Genomic DNA, 22,202 nt, shown 5'->3' on the forward strand with positions numbered 1-22,202 from the left:
TAGTCCATTTTGAAGCAATACATTGCAAACAGAACCTCAAGTTTCTTCATATCCTTTGTTGCACCAAGCACGCAAATGTTTTGACCCCTGGACGTAAAGGTCCCTCTACTTTCAGCTAGTTCTGTCAAGGAGTACAGATAAATAGCATTTATGCCACAGTTCCTAAACAAGTATAACATCAGGAACATTTAAATTGGTCAAATGGGAGGTTACGAAAGTCAATAAATTATCTTTTGGGCTCATGAATCTCAATAAAACTACAAAGGTGAAATTTGTACTGATTATGAGTTTAGAAGTAACTTTATATCACTGACACCTCTACATTACAGATCTCCTGATGCATGCTCAATTAGCTCTACATTACAGAGCTCCACGTGAAAATATTAATTAGAAACAAGCCTCTATTGGAAAAGCTGCGCTGGTGGCATGTGATGTTGGAACTGGATCATCTATTGATCCTATTTAATGTAATTGTGGAACAAAAACATCTAAAAAAAAAAGCAACTTTTAACCCTTCTGTTTTAATTCTTTACACTCATTGCCACACATACTCTATAGAATATTTAGTTACACATTTATTGCCTTCTGCAAGATTTTGTTTTAGAATTTGCCTTTTAGCTCATACAATATTTAGCTAACAGACACATGCAACATTATTGTGTGCTTTTTAACGACGTGCGATTACAACATTAAATCAGTTGAACTAACATCAGCAGCTGATGTGTCAAAGGTCAAAGAGCTGAAATGGGTTTCCAGAAAAGATTTAAAAGCAGACAGAAGATGTCGGTATGATCTGTACAGGGGGGTCAGATTACATTTTAGTTATAATCCTCTATAATGTGCATCGCCCACCATCATGAAAGTATTCCAGATCCTAAGGAGGTTCCTTAAGAATCCAAACATCAGTTTTTAACATTTTTCTGCAGCTTTTAGTCAAAATCATGACTCAACGTTGGTTTAATTATTGTCTCTGTGAGGCAAACGTGTCTGTGGTTATGGTTAAATTTATTTTATAGATTTAAAATCTATAGGAGCTGCTTTCACATGTCAGATAAAATTACATTCATGTTGCAAGTTTCTGCAAAAATGCAATGTGAATGTTTATTGCTTGCTGAAAAAATAGATGAAATTAGCTTGAACATGCTGAAATGGAAGAACAAGCCTAAGTTAGCATACTAAAGCAGAAAGAACACATTTGCTGAATTACGTTTCAATAGAGAAATTAGTGCAAAAATTAGGAAATTAGCTAAAAATGTTGAAATTAGCAACAACAAAAAAGCTGAAAAGTCATGAAGAAGCCTAAAGTTTACCAGAAGGAAGTGGAAGGAGTTGAAATTACCTTTAAAAAAATGTGGCATTAGCTGAAAAAGCTAAATAGTAGCTGAAATTGCAGAAAAAACAAACTAGCAGAAATAACTTGAAAGGAGCACAACAAGCAGAAATTAGCAGAAAGAAGTAGAGAGAGCACAATTTTGCCCAGTTGCCTGAAAGAAGCAGAAATGGGCACAAAAAGGTGGAAATTATCTGAAAACAGCTGATAATTAGCTACAAAGGCAGCAAGAAGCTTAAATTACGAGAAGAGAGTGGAGAGAGCATATTTTTTGCCAAATTAGGCTGAAAAACATTGAAATGACTGCAAAAAATGTGGAATTATCTGAAACGGCTAATATGAGCATAAAACAGGTAGCTGAAATAGCAGAAAAAGCTGAAACTTGCAGAAATCAGCTAAAAGGAGCATAACAAGCAGAAGTTAGCAGAAAGAGATTAGAAACACATAAATGTTGTAGTTCGCAGAGAGAATCCCAAAGGAGCACAACAACAGAATAAAAAAAAGTTTAAATCTGTTTAAAGCTGAATCAGAACAAAATGTGAAAGGAAGAGTTAAAGGTTGTGAATAGATCTAAAGATCTGAAGAATGTAAAATGTAAAATGAGCTCAATTCATTTCCTATGAGAAAAAAATGGCAGAAAATGCTAAATATTTCAAAAAGCTAAAGTTGCACCAATATCAAAAGTCATGGATTGTCCTGAAAGAGCTGAACGTTTTCATGTATGATTTGATGAAATAGCTTGAAAACTGCGGGACGAGAAAGATGCTGAAAAGTGTACTGAAGAAAAACAGATTTACATGAATGCTTCATAAACATATTATTCACACTATTAATAACTGGTGTTGCCAATAGAAACGTTCCAAAGTTTTTCTATTAATCTGTTTGAAGTTATCGTCAGGTGTACAGAAGGCCCTTCGTATGATGCTGGAATAAACTTAATGTGCATCGCAGTGTCCTGTTTGAAACTTGTTTGTGTGTTTCTGAGAAGTGAAACTTGTGACACTGTTCGTTGGAACACATCAGAAGTGCGGCAGGAAACGTGATGCACTCATGTGTCAACAAAGACACATGCTGGGAACTTCCTCACACAGCTGATCACACTAAAGTCCCATCATCTGAAAGATTGATCTACAGTACATTTGGATGGATGTTTCTCTTTTTTTTTAACTTTACTTCTGGCAATTGAGTTAGAGAGAAACTCAATTTATAGCATTTTTTTTTTTAATTGAGCCAGAACTATATTATTATTTTTTTCCCACATTTCCTCCATCGATCCAGTGTTCACATGAAATTCATCACTCTGGTGATTAAAACAGCTTTCTCTTTCAGTTTTGCACCCATGCAGTGTGACAGCTGATCCTATGACACAGTGATTCATATCACAGCACGAGGCACTTTGTTTTTGGTAATAAACAAACAATAATTAATGAAAAAATAGAAATATTTTTGTATAAACAACTTTAATCAACACATTATGAAAAAAAGAAAAGAAAAAAGAACTGCATTTATTTCCCTCTTTGAATTCTGGTTCTGTTTGATAACTTTATTTCCAATTTATTTTTCTTTCATTCTTTTTTTTTTTTTTTTAATGCAGCAGTAGAAATAATCATAAAATAATCGGAAATGACCCCTCCCTGTTTAAATTGTTGAGCAAATCAGGACTGAGGAAGTATAAGGCAAACGGGACCGTTCGTCTTGGGGGTGTCAACAAATTGTTTGTTCTGTCTCTTTGTGACAAATTCAAAGATCCACCACGAAGCAGACACCACAATGACCGGTGAGTATTTTTACATTTACAATAAAAATATAGGCATGAATTCTAGTCATAAATATTTTGTACTTGTAAATCAGACTTCGTAGTTGCTTATTAAGATTTATAAAATGCATTTCTGCTTTGTGCATGTGTAAGTGCGTGCTCACATTTTTACACCAAGTTTTTTTTTTCTCACTTTATATCTATAAATAGACCGTCACAAAAAAGATTTTGTAATTTGCGTAATTATTTTTTTACGAATACAAATGAATTTGAAGCACACACACACACACACACACATTCCTGCCTACACATGCATAAAGCAGAAATTTATTTGACAAAAAAACTTAACTCACAACTAACTGATTTACAAGCACACGGTAGTTATAAATGGAATTTGCACCAGTGTAACAACTTTTACTTTTATTTCTTGGTAATTAAATAGAAAAGGAGCATCATAGCCTCACATCAATCTAAACCTAATTGAATTATTTACTATAAGGTCAATAATTATGATTGTTTTTGTCATCAGACCCAAACAAATCTTCGTTTCTCCTAGACTTTGGTTCTATTTACTACGAGCTCAACATCACCTACGACTACTACAACGACACGTTTACCATAGACCCAGCCACGCAGCCCTGCGACACCTTCACCAGTTCAGATGTTGCCATGCTGGTCGTCTGCGTATTTTACATCATCGTCTTCCTGTTGGCGATTCCTGGGAACTTGGTGGTGGGTTTAGTGATCGGCACAAACAAGCAGCCCCTGAATCCCTCTGACCTTTACCTCCTCCACCTGGCCCTCGCAGACCTCCTGCTGGCCATCACCCTCCCCTTCTGGGCCACCTCTGTGACGCAGGGATGGGTGTTTGGAGATGTCATGTGTAAAATTGTTACCATCGTGCAGGAGCTGAGCTTCTACTCGAGCATTCTCTTCCTGACTTGCATCAGCATGGACAGGTACATGGTGATTGTGTGGGCAATGGAGCCCAGCAGGGTCGACCGGCAATTTGTCAGCTGGGGCCTGTGTGCAGCTGTCTGGATGGTTGGGGGGCTTCTGTCACTGCCAGGGCTCTTTAGCTCTTCTTTCTTCTCCAAGAACGCCAATCACATGGTGTGTGGTGTAATATATAACCCCAGCAGTGCTCACGATTGGAGGATGACCACCAGAATTTTTCGTCACGCTCTGGGTTTCGTCATCCCCTTGGCCATCATGGTGCCCTGTTACACGATAACCGTTCAGCGCCTCTATCGCATCCGGGGCGGTTTCCAGCGCCAACGAGCAATGAGGGTTATCATCTGCGTGGTTGTCGCCTTCCTTCTTTGTTGGATGCCGTACCACGTCGCTGTGATGGCCGACACGTTCTTCAGAGCAAAGATCGTACCCTACCGGTGCCCAGAGAGGAGGGCGGTGGATCAGGCCATGTTTGCCACCCAGAGCCTGGGCCTCCTCCACAGCTGCGTGAACCCAGTGCTCTATGCATTTGTGGGAGAGAAGTTCAGGAAGAAGCTGCTGCAAAAATTAGGAAAGATGGGCCTTCTGAAGAAAACGTCAGTTTCCAGAACAAGCCGGTCGTCAGTGTCATCAGAAATCACATCCACATTCATGTGAAAGGAAACTTTGAGCCACTCGGCTTCATTAATCTCATCAACGCAGGTATTGTCTGGTCCCAGACGTTGGACAAGAGACTAACTTGGATCCTCTTACAGCAAGTATTTGTTAAACGTAAAAAAAATCCCCCACATATTACCATTACACAATGGTTTCTTTAAGCTGAGCTGTGAACTAGAGTTAGACCCATTAATGAGCCAGTATTTACCACTTTGAAAAGAATTGTCCAATTCTTAAATTACCATGTAGGAAAACGAAGACGCAGCAGCAGCTGCTACAACCAGCTTTCTGTAACTCATAACTTTCTGTAACTCATAACTTTCTGTAACTCATAACTTCCTGTAACTCATAACTTTCTGTAACTCATAACTTTCTGTAACAGTTTAGTGTTTTAAAGCGCCAATGCTCTTCTGTATATTAGTCTCTAATTAAACAGGTTTTTGTAAGGGTTGTATTATATAAATATATATTTTTTAAATTAAGCAAATATTGTTATATTTTGTTAAAGGAAAAATGATACAGTTGTATCACACTTTTTAAAACGTTAAACTAGTTTGTTATTTGTATAAATTGTGAAATTATTTATGTTACAGCGTCACAATGTCGTGAGTATTATGAAATACAAATGAACGCTGTGGGAAACAGTAACTTACAACAACTTAGTGTTAGACAGTGAAATATCTGATACATGTGCAATTTATTATGATCCAGAATGTCTAATGACTGCTTATGAATCATTTGAAAAATCATCTGTACATACCATATATACTGTATATTAAAGCATAAAAATAAACACAAAACATCTGGAGTTATGGTCCCCCGTTCAGTTTCCTTTCATTTTGTGATTAATACACTTCACTGAGTCACTTGATATTTCAACTAAGACAAGAAATGTGCTTTTAAACTGAAAGTCTTTCAGCTTATTTTGGGAAATCCAAACAATGAAGTTGCGATGACCTCAGAGAGAAAACTGCAGCACAAGTTAAGACATGAAAATGCAACATTTTCTTCCTTCGATTGCAAACCTGAGACGTGCAGCTGATGAGAAACTTGTTTTTTTGCAGATCTTATTATCCACAACAGGTAGTCAATTCTTGTTTGACTGAAAAAATATAGTTTTTATTTTCTTTAAAATTCAATTCAAAAATACTTTATTAATCCCAAAGGGAAATTATTTGTTGTTGTAACTCGTTATCCTCATTTCATTAAGAGATGTTATAGATGCTGATGGCTGTAGGCAGGAAGGATCTCTTGTAAAGGTCCATCCCACAGTGGATCCTAAGAAACTGGCTGCAGGTGCCGTCTGATCCGTCCACCCAGACTCGGCTGGCCTCTCGGTTCCCCCGGGCTGTAGGACCGCCCAAATGCCGGGCAGAACTCCTCCCAGAGCGATGGCCACTCCTCCCAGCAGCCTGCCGAGCTCCTCGTCACTGCGGACAGCCAACTGTAGGTGCCGAGGGACGATCCGTCCTTCCGCTGTCATGAGCCGTGTTTCCTGCTAGTTCCAGGATCTCAGTGGTCAGGCACTCGAGCACAGCTGGCAGGTAGATGAGAATGCGTCCACAGAACATCCTTTTCAACTCATCTGCGATTTGAGGCTGTAGTTGAGATATTATTGGAGCTTTTGAGATGTTAATCAGCTGCTGTTGGTTGTAGAAAACTGCCTTGTTGCCATGGTAACGCATCATAACAAATGTCCAAAATAAAAAAAAAATTCAGTAAAAATCCTTCCAGCTGCACATCATCTGATACCAGAGAAAACAATCATCCAAAAAATGTGATTTACATCCAGGAAAAGAGGAATTAAAATTTCCAAAAGCAAAATCTCAGAATGAAAGTAACAGAGCTGCTCCAACATGCAGCCACCTTGAGCGGCGCAATAAAAAAAATGCAAAAAATGTATTTAAAAAATGTATTTAATTCAGAGCGAAAACTTTTGTAATAGTTTTCACTCCCATCAACTGAAGGTAAAAGTGCAGACATAGTTTATTTATTTATTTATGAAAGCTAGGAATGGAAGAGGGTACAGCCCCTCATGTAGTGGCATCAGTTGTGACAGTTTAATCTTCTTGAGCTTTTGCTTGGTGTGCATTTTTAATTTATTCTAGATCAGTTGAACCTCATAAACACAAAAACAAACAATATTTTTTTTAACAATTAGGAGTTAAAATACAATTAACAAAAAAACAGTACCTAAAGTCTAGCCCCCGTGGATATGGACAACACTTAAAACCAAGTCAATATTAGGATGCAGGTCTCTGGAGGTTACAGAATATTCTGTTTTACCTCGTCTTTTGCACAGTGACTGATGGATAAAGGCACCGGTGACCTCTGTGACCCGAAAAGGAAGAAGCTGGTAAAGATAATGGATGATAGATAATAAAAAATAAAGTAGATCTATGTGTTTTTGTAACTGCTGTATTTGTCAAATAACTGATGCACTCACAAAAAAAAAAAAAAGCATGAGAAATGTCCTGAAATTGTATTCTGGCCTGTGGTTTTGATGTCATCACAGGATTTGCAGTGGCCCCCACATGTACCACCCATTACAAACTTTCTGGAGGCGCCATTGCTCCCTGTTCTTTGTGCCAAGTGCTGTGCGACGTTCCACTGACCCCAGGATGGCTAAAAATGACCGGAGGGCGGGAGCTTCGCAGTGAGTGGGCAGATAGACCATGCAGCTGTCATTGCAAGACTCGCTGGGCTGTGGTTGTCATTTCCCCTTCCAGACTGACTGGCAGAGGTAGGGGGGAATCATGAGTGGGGTGATTTAACTTATGGGACAAGGATCAAGGAGGGGGGGATGGGGATCACTGTGCAACTTCTCAGATAGGACTTGATACCTGGATTCAACCGGAGGGTGAGCAAGAACCAACCACGATATGAATAAAAACCAATCCCGATGAAGACTGGCCCAGCTCGGTTTTACAACAAAGTTGTGTACTTTTAGGAAACGTTTCCACCAGATGAAGGAGTAGGAGGACAACAAGAAAAAGCAGGACCTCCAACAGACAAGTCAAGGGAGCTGCTGTTGATGCAACATGATCTGGAGGGTCTTACCCTAAAAATACTGCTGCTCAGGAGCGTGATCGCCGGCTCTCTCTGGCTGATTACCTGGTGATGAACTCTCTCATCCCCATCTTCAAACAACTGAGGTCAGAGAACAATACTTTTAGGAGCTTAGACATGTTTCCCAAAGAGTTCAAGAATGGTACTGGTGACTTGTCTGTTCATAGACTATTTAAACCAAAATTGGTATTGTAGACAAACAGTCCTAGAACACAGATACATGTTTCATTGGTGAATCCATCAAGTCAGATCCACCATGAGAAAAGCTGATGCACAAAGGACTTTCAAAAAGGGGGCAGATGAAGCAGCAGCCCCCCCGAGTCCCATCATCCCCACCAAACGGTCTAAAGCAAGCTCGGAGCAGGTGGTGCCTGAACAATGGGGCCCCGGCCATCTCAACCCATCTCCACCTGTTTTTGTTCGCAAAATGAGGAACGCCGCCGTGGGAACGGGTTGCGACATCCGTCTTAAGGTGACTGTAGCTGGAGACCCCCAACCCTCCTTGTACTGGTACCACAACGATGAGCTCCTCAACATGGAGAACCAGGAGTACGGAGGTCTTTGGATTAGGGACTGCAAACCCAGTGATGCTGGTCTCTACACCTGCATCGCCAATAATCACCTTGGGGAGGCTCGGACGAGCGCTGTGCTGGCCGTCCTGGATCTGGGTGAAGGTAAAATACACAGACATACTGTGAATACTACTTTACTTTTACTTTCAAAAATATTTTAGCTTCTTTTTAAATAATAATGTCACAAAACACTGTTCATTTCATTCTAACCCTAACCCATGGTATCATAAACTTGTATAAGTGTTTATACCTAATAAATGAATCAAAGAATAACACAACAACATTTTTAAATGTATTTATTAATAAATATATTAATTTCAGTTTATTTGACTTTAATATGGAAAATCAGAGCATCACAAACACACATAATCATAAAAACAACAAACCCATGGAATAAAACTTTATGAAATTTACCCAGAATGCCAAAGTGCTTCCCAAGGCCTGGTTTCCATAGTGACAACAAGAACGAACAATTTGGAATATTTAATTTGTTGCATTTTAATAGAAAATCCTTACTCCTAATACCAAAAACATGCCCTGCTGTTCAAAGTGAATCATTTACGAATTGTACTGTTTTGTCTCTTTATTGTAATATTTTGTTCCCCCAAATATCTAAAACCAAACGGTCATTGGATAAATAAGGTTATATTTTTTGAATAAATGGCATTTATTGATTGCTGATTTTACATATAATGATGAAAAACTAAATCAATAATCAAGCATATATTTAATAAATATAGAAACTGTGGTTAGAATACCAACAAAGTCCATGCTCAATAATCTAACTGTGGTTAGGATAGTTTTTTCCAAACTCAGTTTATGTAAAATGTATTATTTTACTATTTGAATACTAAATAAATATGCAATATTTTCATTTATAAGTTTAAAACTACAGATTTACAGTGTAAAGGTGTAATTTCCATCATGTAGGCTTTAAAAATAATTTTTAAATCAGCAAATTTAGTCAAAGTGAGTTGCTGGAAGTCTCACAGATTCTTCAGTGTACATCAAGAGTACTGATGGAGCCGATGCTGCGTCATGCATTTTAATCAACATTTCTTTTTTCTTGCCCCGTACAACCTCCAGAACTGATCTGAATTCAGTTCATCTGAGCACTTTGACTTTACAACAAGACATCAGCAGCTTTTCCCTGCATATTTACTGTTTGCATGTCAGCTCACGTTGTTCTGCAGTACTCAGCTTGAATATGTGGAAACACTTTCCTCTTGTTTGAACTACCTTTTTTCTGCTGATGATATATAGACGGATCATGCACGTGCACGTGCAAACTCTCATCAATGCTTAATGCTGTCCAGTTGATTTCGATGCAGCCATTCTTCCTAATACCATGTGATGAGAAGCTTTGTGCAACCTTAAAGAACAAAAGGGGGTTGTTATGTCTTTAACAGTAATTTCTCATGTCTGGGACCTTGGTTCCATAAAGTAGGATATAAATTTATAGTAAAAAAAAACCAACTAAAATTAAGATTGCTGTAATCATAATAACTATTTTTTTTTATTTCCCGCCACCTTGAAAACTTTTTTTTTAAATTTTCCTGCCACCTTGAAATTATGAGGTTAATAAGGTGATTGCTCAACTCCGTCTGTTAGCAAAATATCTCATGAGCCACTTGTTATCAAAAAGTCATTATTGGATGTGCACCTGCAACATTGTTTTAATCAACCTGATTCAAGATGACTGCTACTGCTAAACAACTTTAGCAAATGCTAAATTGACCATAACGTGGGAAAAAACGTTTTAGAGCTCATATTTTGTGAGTTAGTTAGTTAGTTAGTTAGTTAGTTAGTTAGTTAGTTAGTTAGTTTGGGGTGGAGTGGTTAGAGCAGTTGTCCTCCAATGGGAGAGTTGGGGGTTCAGTTCCACCAACAGTCACATGTTGAAGTGTCCCTGGGCAAGACACTGAACGCCTCATTGCCTCAGATGTGTGTCCCATCATTGTATGAATGTGATAAAGCATTGATTAATCTTTGTAGAGATATAGTAGAGTGCTGTATAAATAGTTAAATGAGGGCACAGATTATAGTGTAAAGTGCTTTGAGTATCTTGATTACTGTATTTTTTTGGACGATAAGGAGCACTTAAAACCCTTTCATTTTCTCCAAGATCAACAGTGAGCCTTATAATCTGGTGCACCACATGTATTAATTCTAGTTGTGCTTATTGACCTCGAACCGATTTTATGTGGTATACTGAGCTAAAAAAAATCTGTCAAAATGTTTTAGTTTCGGTTAATACGCCTTATAATCCGAAAAATACAGTAGATAGAAAGGTGCTATATGCATGCAGTCCATTTAATAAAAAAAAAGTTTGGTGTGTTAGTACCTGAACATCCTCCTCAACACAAACTCACACACGATCTTGGTTTAAAAGTTTGGCCTGCAAGGCAGCGGGCGACATGCATTCCTTCAAGGAAGGCTAGTTTAATTTCATTATTTGTTTTGAAGGATTATAGGAATCAGAAATAAAGTTTTTTTGTTTTATTTTGCCTGGATGTAAATTTCTAAAACGGAGTTTGTTATTCCAGTGAATAATAAAAAGGAAGGTAAAAAGCCTGCGCACACAAAAGTAAAGTACTTATCCAATCACTGTCTTTCGGTAAACGGTCCTGAGTCCCACTCCGTTTTGGAATTAGAAAAAAAATCAAACATATTATTTTACTTTTGAGCACAATATTACCTTTTACTTTTAGAGTTCTGTCACTGGGTTTAAACATCTAATGGATTGCACCTTTCACATCAGGGACCGTCCATATTTAGAAATACGCCACAATAAAGAAGCACATTTAAAGTTCACTTTCACAACCTCTGCGTGACTCAGCGCAGACACTGGCTTTGTGTAATTGTTACTTTCAGAGTGATTCACAACGTGTCACGTTGGGTTTCCTTTCTCTTCTTTGCTTCGCTTTAACCTTTGATTGGACTCTTCGCTGCTTTGCGGCGTGTACACGACCCACAGCTGTTCCATCACTCAGTGATCCGGCCTGCAGCCTTTTCTCCTTTTCCATCTCCATCACTCTCTCTCTCCTCCCCCGTCTTTCAAAATGTCCCTCTCTGTCCCGCCCCATCGCCGGACCACCAGCTCTCCAGTTATTTTTACCGTGGAATGTGCCTGGCCTCAGATTTTTGTGATGTTAGCAGCCGAACGTCTCTCCTGTTACACAGCAAGACATCACAGCTAATTTTAGCTGAGCCCTGTAGCTCCTGTGTTGTCTGCTGATAGGGAATGAGCCAAAAACTCAATCATTTATTAGCATAAAAATGTTGGTATTCTTATCCTTCTGTGTTTAGTTCTTTGTCTGTTAGTAAAATACATCATGAAACAAAGGCTATATATGAATGAAATATATTTTTTAAAATCACTGGATGACATTTACAGCTGATTAGGTTTTAGACTCAGTCCAATCCAAGATGGCCTCCTCTACATCTGTCCAGCGTTATCCAGCACATATGTCTGTGGGTGTTTTGTGAATGTATCCCTGATTATAACATGGATCTACAGGCGTAACTACTTTTGTTAAGCTAATTGTTTTTCTGTCATTTGTTGCAAAGCAAGATTTCACGCTCAACAATGGTAACATTCTCTCTTTCGCCTTGGACGAAGACGGTCACTCTTACCCTCCATCCCTCATGCTGAACGGGGTGCTGGAGAGCCCTCATGCCCTGAACGAACCCTCACAGCTGGGTATGTCACGGATTCCTGGAATGAGTGGAAGATGATGTGCCTATCTGTGCTGGCCGTAGAGGACATAGATGTGTACGTTATTGGATTTATGACAACAGTGTTTCTGCTTTTTGGAATCGGCGGATACCTTGGATATCGACAAATTAGGAAGATGTCGGCAGCAGTTTCGTCCATGGTAAAGCTGCCAGCCTTACGTGAAGGATTAATTTGTGCGTCAAGCTCTCAGACTCATATGCTTACTGAGCTCTACCATAAGCTGGACGCGATTTCTAAGAATCCTTGGCCACTTGTGGCTCCTGGAACTCACCAGCATGAAGGTTTCAGTCTTGGAGAATGCTAAATCGAGCATGGACTGAAAGAATGTCCACTAATCTGGCTGTTTGGATTCACCACTGAGTGTACCAGCAGAACTTGAAGGCAGACAGAAACAGAGTCTGGCAGCCCAAACAATTGTCGTTTATCTGAATTTGGCCTCCCCGCTGGCCTTGGACAGGCCGACTTATCCCAAATTGCTCCTGAAGGATACGTAAACTAGAAACTTGTGCCTGCTCCCACCTCCTGAGCACATCTGTGGCCTTTTCAGAAACATGATGCGGATAGACACTGTACCATCTTCTCAGAACTTTATGGATAACTCACCGGCTTTGTTGACCTCTGTGCCTAAATGTATTATGATGTCATTGTATGTTGCTGTTTTATGTTGCAAGTTCATTTTTTGCATCTTTTATATTCTTTCCCAGCCAGGAAATGGTGTGAGAAATGATGTTTTTTGGCTTCCTCCATCCTCGTGTTCTCTTTTTCTCATCTGTTTGTATGTTGTACTGTATATAATCAGGTCTCTCTTATAAATGAGTCTTCGAAGCTCAATGGGAACTAACCTGTATAAATAAAGGTCTAATAATAATAATAATAATATTTGTCACTAACTAATGTTAAATTAACGTGTGTGAGTTAGAGAGTTGTTTTTCCTCACAGAGAGGAGCCTGCAGGAGCACCTGATAACTCCAAGGACACCTCCGAGTCTGTAAGCTGGAAAGCCGAGGTCGTCTTGATCTCACCTCTGTCCGATAAGCGTGTGTTATGATAAACACTTCCTGTCTCACTGTCCGCTGCAGATTCTCACTGATGAGGCTCTAAACATGTAACTTTTGTACAGCTGTGAAAGCCTGTTTTCGTGACTGTCTGCCCTTGCAAGTTAAAGACCAGTTAAATCTTCTCGTGTCCTCAGTGGCTTATTTGAGTAAATAGATAAAGGATATTATTTATCCAACAAAAGAGTCCAAAGAAGCAAATACGGACCAACATTCAGGGAATAATTGATCTAGTTTGATCATTAATTAACACACTTACCGATAGTTATTAGATCTAGTAGTCCGGCAACCTGTACCAATTTTTTAAATAAATCTGTTTTTTTAATGAAAAAAATCAAAACGAGCAAAACTAGAGAAAATAAACTGAGTGCCAGATAATTCAATTCATTTTATTTAGATGGGGTAGAGGCAGGGCAGCTGACTCGGGACCCGAAAGTCCCAGGTTCGATCCTCAGTCAGTGCACATCTCGTGGTGTCTCTGAGCAGGACACCCTATCCCCAATTGCTCCCCAGGAGCTTTCCATAGCTGCCCACTGCTCCACCTGGGGGTGGATGGGTTAAATGCAGAGAGCCATTTTCACCATTATATGGGAACATGCAATGATAACACATCATCATTATTATATAGTGCCAAGTCACAACCGAAGTCATCTCAGGGCGTTGAACAGAATCATTCATATATACAAAGTATTTGGAACAGACTTCTTTGATTTTAACTCCATTGCAGAAACTCTCATTCTGAGCAAGCAGGAAGGCAACAGTGGGAAGGAAAAACTCCCTCATGAGGAAGAAACCTTTAGCAGAACCAGGCTCAGGACAAGCGTCCATCTGCTTCAACCGGAAAGATGAATTTATTGAATTATTTTTGAAGAAGCTACTTTATAAAAACTAAAAGAAACAAAATACTAGCTGTAAGTGAAGCAACATAGTAGCTAAAAGTAGCAAAACAATGGCTAAAACTTAAACAAAGAGCCAGAAAGCTTTAGAATGAAATGAAGGGATCTATTCTGTATTTCTTTGGAGATTTTTTGTAAAGAAAATTATATATTTTGAAAAGTATAAAAGTTACAAAACCTACAATTCATAGCACCTATCTCCAGAATGAGATGAATGTTCTGGTTTCTAAAACAACACAAGTATGACTTGTATGCACAGCAAATAGGAGCAGTTAAATTGAAATAAAATAAAAATAAATAAAAAAACGGGGAAAACTTTTATGTGAACCCTGAATCAGCATTCACTTTACTGAAGGTTGTAAACAGAAGAGTGCTGCAAATCTAAAAATGAAAGTTCAAGACCCTTCTGACGGTAAAGGGAACTTTAAAATATGGATGTTATTTCGTGAGCTGCGTGCGTAAAGCATGTGGAGTCATTATGCTGCTGAGCAGCAGCTATATTTGGAGCTTCAGATGTGACGGTGGCCTCTGTCCAGTGAGTTTGGATAGTTTCCCCTCCATGTTGTTCCTGGAGCATGACGGTGAGCGAACAGGTGGACAGAGAGTTCAACCGTGGAAATCCCCCACAGCTCCACGCCGCTTTAACAAACTGGCCAACAAATTAATGATCTACATTTTTACACTGGAAAATCAACGATAAAGACTCATCACGCCAAAAATAAATAAATAAAAAAGAAACTGTCCAGATGACCTGACTGACCATTATTGGATTTTGTACCTGGATGATTGAGCATGAACTTTGATGTTTTGAACCACTTTGGCTGTGGCTGCCTTCCTGGGAGGAGTCGACAGGGGACAGGACAGCCCCCAGAAACAATATTTTCTCCAGCAAACTTGTTGGTCCACTAAAGGAGTGTACTGCTTAGTGGGGAAAACAGTTTACTTGGGACTCCTCAGATTGATGAAGCCCTCCGGATAGAGGGCAAAACATAATTCCACAAAAAAGAAACTGTCCAGATGACCTGATTGACCATTATTGGATTTTGTACCTGGATGATTGAGCATGAACTTTGACATCCAGCACTTTGTTGTTTAGATGAGTCTTTGGTTAATTAAACCAACCGAGTTGGGATGTTTTCACTTTCTTAGAGGACCAAAAGCCATTTACTATGACTAAATACATTAAAAATAATAATAAAACTTATCTGGAGAGAATATTAAATGATGTCATTCGCTCTGAATTGAGTTGACTCCAGGAGTTAATGGATGATTGTGAAAGTTTGAATCAAATCTGTCCAGTGGTTCATTTTGCTAACACAACTGATGCAGACAAAACAAACACACAAACGCTTGTGACTCTGCTTTGCCTTCGGCGTTGGGCAACAAAAAACTGATATGGTTAGAAAAAAGTTTGGTTCAAGGTTCTTTGTTGTCAATCGCATCACATGTGGTACATGAAGTGGAACGAAATTGTGCACACAGGTTCCCAGCTGCATCCAAAAATAGCATAAATATAAACTATAACAAAAGAAACAGTATACAAGGTGCTAAACAAGAATAATATAATATAGTACGGTGTATTAAACAGTAGCTTGAACATGAGTCTTTTGTGAACAAATGGGTATGAATACAGCAGCTTAAGGTAAGAAATCAGCAGCATGGAGAATCAGCAGCACAGATAAGGTGACAAATCTCCAATTAAAGTGGAATTATAATGATTTTTTCTGGTTAGAGATTCATGAGTCTAACAGCCTCAGGGTAGAAGCTGTTCCTCAGTCTAGTTGTTCTACACTTAATGCTCTGCAACCTCCTGCCTGAGGGGAGTGGGGCAAAGAGTGTGTGTGCTGGGTGAGCGGGGTCCTTCATGATGCAGGTGGCTCTCTTCCTGCATCTGGAGGTGTAGATGTCTGTGATGGTGGGGAGGCTGACTCCAACAGACTTCTGTGCAGCCTTCACCACTCTCGTTTCTGCAGCTGTGCAGCCTCCATGCCACACGTTGATGCTGGAGCACAGGATGCTCTCCACTGCACACCTGTAGAAGGAGGTGAGGACTGAGTGTCCCAGACCAGCTCGTCTCAGCCGCCTGAGGAAGTAATCTCAAAAAGTTGAGCTAAAGTCTAATGGATTGCTCAGCATCCATCATGAATATAAATAAAACTGAGGTTCACACCGCTTCATTTTGTTTAACCAAACTTCCCCTCGGTGTTCTGGGAGCTGACTCGTCTTTTTGTTTCACTTTCAATTCTTTGAATTTTAGGTTTGACAAGATGAGCCAACAACATCATTCTGTTCAGGTTTGTGTTACTTTTGCTTTCCACCTCGTGTTTTCAGTGACTTTGGCTAGCAATAAGCATCAAAACTGCTTGGTTAGGTTTAGGGGAAATAAAAGTGGTTGAAGATAAAATCATTAAAAGTTCCCATTTAGAAAGTAAACGTCTGACGTCAGGATATAAACACAGCATCTTTTTGTGAAGCACTTTGTTTATTAAATGTTCCAGAAGAATACTAAATTAAACTTTATGTTTACCTGATTGATGTTTAGATTTTAGTTGCGATACAAGAGTTTTAGTGAAAAGCCGATGCCAAACTCATTTTCTTTTTACAATAGTTCCACTTTTTGACTTTGTATGTAAAATGACACTGACTGCGGCTGAGGCTGCAGGTTCGAGTCCAGGTTGTGTCACGTCGTTTGTTGCGAAACAATTGCCAAATCTTTTGTGTTAGGTTGTTTGCTGCGGTGACCCCTGAAAAACGGAACAACTGAAATAAAATGTTATTAACTAAAACAGATTAAAGCTTTAAACAGATTGTCAACATTTATTATGAAATATTCTAGATGCTGAGATCTTACTTGCTGCCATGAAAAGCTTGCGATCATGTCATTTTTCAATCTATTAATAAAATATCTCCTGAACCACTGGATGGACTTTATTGAAACTTTTAATAAGTATTCAATGGATGCACATTTACAACTGATCAACTTTTGGAGCCAACACAATTCAATATTACAAAAAAAAAAGTTTATTTGTGTCAGTTTCACATATTGAGCTGAAATTTGCTGTGGTAGTAAGTGAGCCTCGCCCTCAGCACCCAGTTGAAGTGCAGCATATTGCACAATTTATTTTGCATAAACATTGGCATAAAGTGCTGATGTCAATCCTGTTTGTCTGTTAGCAAAATAGCTCATGAACCACGAGACAGATTTAAATTAAATTTTCAGAAAGTCATTGTTCAGTGTCCAGCTACTGTAGCTGATTCACTTTTGGAGTCAATCCAATGTAAGAAGGCCATCGCAGCTACCATGTTTTTTGATGTATAAGTCACATTTTTGCATAAATTTGCAAGTCCTGTAACTTATACACCAAAGCGACTAATATACATTCTCCCCCCTCCGTATTTATAACTCAATTTTTGGCTGAGATGTGATGATTTCATTCATTCAGACATGGAAATTATTGAACATTACCATTTTTAGCCGCTAGAGGGCCCTCAACTAATATGGCAAGCCAAGTATCTCATTAATAGGTAAAAGTTGTTGTGTTTTCTTGCTTTTAACCTATTGTCATTTTAAGTACTGTTTTTTTGTTAAGCACTTTGGTCACCATCACCATGGTTGTGTAAAGTGCTATAGAAATAATTAAATAAAAATAAAATTAAATAAAGTGGCTATTATTAAGACACTTGGCTTGCCATATAGGCCACCTTCGTCTCGCTCAGGAACTCATGGAGCAAACGTCAAATCAACTGCATTTTGCCGTGCCGCCCAGGCGAAATTCAGCTGATTTGACCATTAAAGTTCATTCATTATAGAAAAGTTCAACTGATACGCACATTTACTATAATTTCAAGCAAACAAACAATTGATTTTAGGTGGTTATCTTGTTAAATTTCAACAAAATACACAGCGAGTCCTCCGTCTGTGTGCTCCCGCTTCCATGAATCGATTTTTGAAATGCAGCTGATTTGACCAATATAGTGCATTTATTAAGGGAAGTTAAACTGAGACACAACTTTGCTATAATTTTGAGCAAACAAATAATTGTTTTTAAGTGTTAATCTTGTTAAATTCTTGTTAAAGTCCTCCCGTGCATGCTCCCGTGCCTGCCATTTGGCAGCCAATTGATTTTTGGCACAACACCGGCCCATGTTTCCAGGTGGTCAACGATAAAAGATGCAACCTATTTGTTTTTTCCCACTTTATTAGACATATTTGGAATGATGCAACTTATATGGAGGTGCGACGTGTATGGCGGCAAGTACGGTAATTGAGCTTTGCCCACACAAAAATGACTATATCTAAGTGGATTTTACAGATATGGAAGTAACGTTTTGAGCAGTGGTCGCTGAGAATCATTCACAACGTATGGTCCATGCACTACCAGATCATGCAAGATGTTGTGTGATGTGTTTAACATTAAACTCCATGGTTTTTAAATATAAAATGATCTTATTCTACAAGTGTGGCATGAAAGGCAGAAATGCAATGCATTTTCTCTCTTTTGTTCATATAAGAAAGTGTTCATGTTCTGGTGCACGCACATTCTCGTTAGCTGTGATATTTGAAGCATATTCCTTTAAAATAAGTACCTGTTGCCTGCACCAGCTGTTATGATTACACAAGTGTATAAATCCAGTTTAAAGTGTCATATAATCCTGGGGTTAATGTTCAGGTCTTACGATGTTTGGAATGTAAAATCATGAACATATAATGCTGTTGCCAAGGAGACAAAAAGACACACAGCATGACCCGAGATTATACAATCAACAAACCGTGCAATCATGCCAGCTGGCGTTTCCTAAAAACTGTTACATTTGCTTTGTATTTTCAGGTATAAATATTGATTACTTGTCTGTTTCAGTGATTTAAAAGCCTTTAAGCAAAGTTTTGAGCTGTTCTTTTTTGTTTTGCACAGATTTATTTATAGGTGAACTTACACAACGTAGTGTTGTTTTGTTTCCGTGCGTCTCTGTGTGAACTGAAACATCACAACCTTCATTCCGTGCACTTGATTTCTGCTCAGCGGTGGAATGAAATGAGTCCAACAGGGTTTGTGATTCATTTTGAGGAGGTCCAGCACCTAATGATGTTTACAGAACATTGTAGGAATTATAGATCAAACATCTGCAGCAGGTTTATAAATAATACAATCATGCAGCGGCGAGCACAGTTGTGCGCGTTCGATCTTAGCAACCAGCAACACATTTGCTAAAAGCTGACAGAGCTCCTACCAATGCAGGGGAGCGAGGAAGACCCCGTTGCAGTCGTTCTCCCCCTCTCCGCTGACAAGACATCGGCTCATTACAGCAGTTTGAGAATAAGACAAATGGGGAGGAAGGAAAAGATGAGGTATGTCAGCCGGTGCTGCAAAATGCTGATCTCAAGAGGGCTGGATCACTCCCACTGGTTTTTCTGCCTATCGGTGTGCACTGCCTGTGGGGTGGAACACAGCGGGGGAAGATGCTTACACTGTCGCTGGCTATTGTGTGGACGGGGGGGCTCCCTCGGAGTGGATGATACGCATTCAACAGACATTTCCACCTGCGGATGGAGAGCTGCTCTCCATGGATTCTCCGAAAGACGCTGCTGAGACTCTGACTTATGTAACGAACAATGTGCCTTTTTACCATTCTTCTGCTTTTTGCATTAAAAATTAAGAGGATTTTGTCCAGTGTGTTGGCAGAGTTACAGATTATCAGAAACTGAGTCTTTTGCATGGAAACTGCTGATGTCTTCAGAAGAGATTTACTTATTTAGGTGAATAGTAATGGCTCGGAACCCCCGTTGCATCGCGGGGAATACCCTACTGTTGAATGTAAGCCAAGACAAAAAAAAAGTATCTTTGGAGGACTCACCAAGAGTGGCCAGGAAAAAAAATCTGACCAAAGAAAAGAATCAGGCAAGTGCTGTTTAAGTTTTTATTCTTTAGCTTTTATTATTTTTTACCCTGAACACTAAAATATTTCAGTCCGTACAGACATATTAACAGTGGTCCTTGACAACTGGGTAGACTTTTTTTAGCTGATAGTGTCAGGGCACAGTGAAGCTATTCTGTGAATCCTGATAAATAATCATAATTATGTAATAATTATTTTGGTGGAGGAACTTGTGTCACACCTACTAGGTAAATATACACTCACAAGGCAGTCAAAAATAACTCAAAAAGAGATGGAAAGCCTAAGAGCAGAGATCCAGATTTATGCAACTCAGTTGTGGTTGGGTTGTGAGGAAAACAAGTTTAAGAGGGAAACCCAGATGTCCCTCCTCAGTGATACTCTCCAACTTCTCCAGGGATCCCAGATTGTTACCAGGCCTGAGTATACATAAACTCTCCAGCAAGTTCTGGGTCTGCCCCGGGGTCTTGTCATCATGGGAAATGCTCAGAAAACATCTAGACAAAGGTGCACAGGAGAAATCTAATTATATGCCTGAACCACCTCAGCTGACTCATTTTGATGAGGAGGAGCAGCAGCTCTATGCCGAGCCACATTAGATGATGGCACTCTTCCGCTTATCTCAAAGTCTGAGCCTAACAACCCTACGGTGGAAGCTCATGTCGGCCGCTTGTATCGGGACTGTTTAAGATTACCAATATGCCTTGGAGATGACCAGAGCAGGGGAGAGAAGACATCCCGGTCAGATGAGACTGAACCTTGTGTGGCACAAACCCAACACCTTCATGTAAGGTCCTCTTCACAACTTCATGACAGCCTGCATGACCTACATCATAAAAAATTTTGAAAAGCGTCCCTCAGTGTGAAGACATTATAGTTGTCCAACAGGTTTTCCTGCCTTTTTACACAATTCAAGATTGATTCCAAGATTCTCCTGCACCCTGAATCTCTGGGGCTGCCTCAAGATGCAGCTAAAAGATCTGAAAGATCACAACAAACACGACCACTACAGGTACATCTGAAGTAAAAAAATTCCAGGATCTTGTAATGATCACAGTCATAGCCTAGGAATGAGGCCAGCTTCATGTTCTTGACAACAAAGCCAGGTCTTGTTCCCCATCATGGATACACTACCACTAGTGCCACCATGATTATAAACCACCACAACTTTGCTACAGAAGATTGGTGCATTCTCAAAACCCTTGTGGACCTATGCCCCTCTATCAAGCATGCTAGGGACTTTATTGCACTCTTGCCACACCATTGAAGACCTTGCCAAGTACCTGCGAAGACCATTCACCTTCTAGCTTGGATGTCACACAGTGAGAACCAATGAGCATTCACGTGGTGATGTTGGGATGTTCTTTATTAGCACAAATTGGAAAATTGGTCAGATTAGGATGAATACCTACTTCTACTAAAATGGCTTTTGATTTAAACAGAGCATTCATGCTGTGCTTCTATAAGTATATTCATGTGCACATTTTTATTCGTTTTTGTTTTTCATTTTGTTGTTAACTGGTTTTACAGTTAAGCACTTTTATCAACCTCAGTCATTTTGAATGTGTTATAACACATTGGTTAAATGTTGGGGAAGAGGCTCAGCCACAAACCCAAAGTATGCTAACAGTTTGCTCATTCTTCCATTTATTATAAACAAAACAGCTTCATTAAATGCATTAAATGCATGTGTGCTGGTTAAAGAGAAAGGTTTCATTGCAATTCGTATTTTAACTTGATGGTGGACCTTTGTTATAAATATTGTATGAATGTTCAATGTGACATTCTGAGTTAATAAATGAGTTTTCTCCACATAAAATGGGATTTTTTTTTTTAGATTAAGCATGAAAGAATTATTGTGGGATTTTCTAAGTAAACATGCATATTTATTCTCTTTTTTATCAGTTATGTTTGATGAAACCAACATTACTTTAGTGCACACAACCATGTTTTGTCTTTTCTGAGTAATCCCACCCACTGTGAAGCAAACATCTCTTGAGAGCTGCTGTCCATGACTCAGTTGTGTTTTCTATTTTCAGACCTAACAATGACTGAATCTTCTCAGTTTAAAAATTAAAGTCATGGGGGAACACACTTTTATTCTTGTTGCTTACATTTGCAAACTTAATTCTTATTGGCAATTTATGCAAGATGTACCAAGGATAAAAATTATTTGCCTGTTCCAAGGAGGCATCTTAGATTTAAGTTCCAATAAAATGCAGAAGATAATATATATATACATCCATCTATACATACATACATCTATAATCAATCCTCCCAAT

General features: G+C 39.1%; 2 protein-coding genes across 2 annotated transcripts in view; both read left to right on the forward strand.

Moving 5' to 3' along the window:
• The first annotated feature begins 3,100 nt into the window (after nucleotides 1-3,100).
• Nucleotides 3,101-4,697, forward strand: LOC119419801 (C-X-C chemokine receptor type 2-like). Its single transcript, XM_037687183.1, has 2 exons — nucleotides 3,101-3,107; nucleotides 3,616-4,697. The coding sequence occupies exons 1-2, from the start codon at nucleotides 3,101-3,103 to the stop codon at nucleotides 4,695-4,697; spliced, it is 1,089 nt and encodes a 362-aa protein (XP_037543111.1).
• A 3,848-nt stretch (nucleotides 4,698-8,545) lies between these two features.
• The window catches only part of spegb (striated muscle enriched protein kinase b), a 42,328-nt gene continuing 28,671 nt past the window's right edge, over nucleotides 8,546-22,202 (forward strand). Inside the window, exons 1-3 of the mRNA XM_037686849.1 lie at nucleotides 8,546-8,559; nucleotides 9,700-9,703; nucleotides 21,102-21,105. Of these exons, the coding sequence (XP_037542777.1) occupies nucleotides 8,557-8,559; nucleotides 9,700-9,703; nucleotides 21,102-21,105 (11 nt within the window). The 5' untranslated portion in view covers nucleotides 8,546-8,556. The remainder of the gene's footprint in view (nucleotides 8,560-9,699; nucleotides 9,704-21,101; nucleotides 21,106-22,202) is intronic.

Source organism: Nematolebias whitei, chromosome 13 (genome assembly GCF_014905685.2).
Source record: "Nematolebias whitei isolate Nwh7 chromosome 13, NemWhi1, whole genome shotgun sequence".
In the NCBI taxonomy this organism is placed as follows: domain Eukaryota; kingdom Metazoa; phylum Chordata; class Actinopteri; order Cyprinodontiformes; family Rivulidae; genus Nematolebias; species Nematolebias whitei.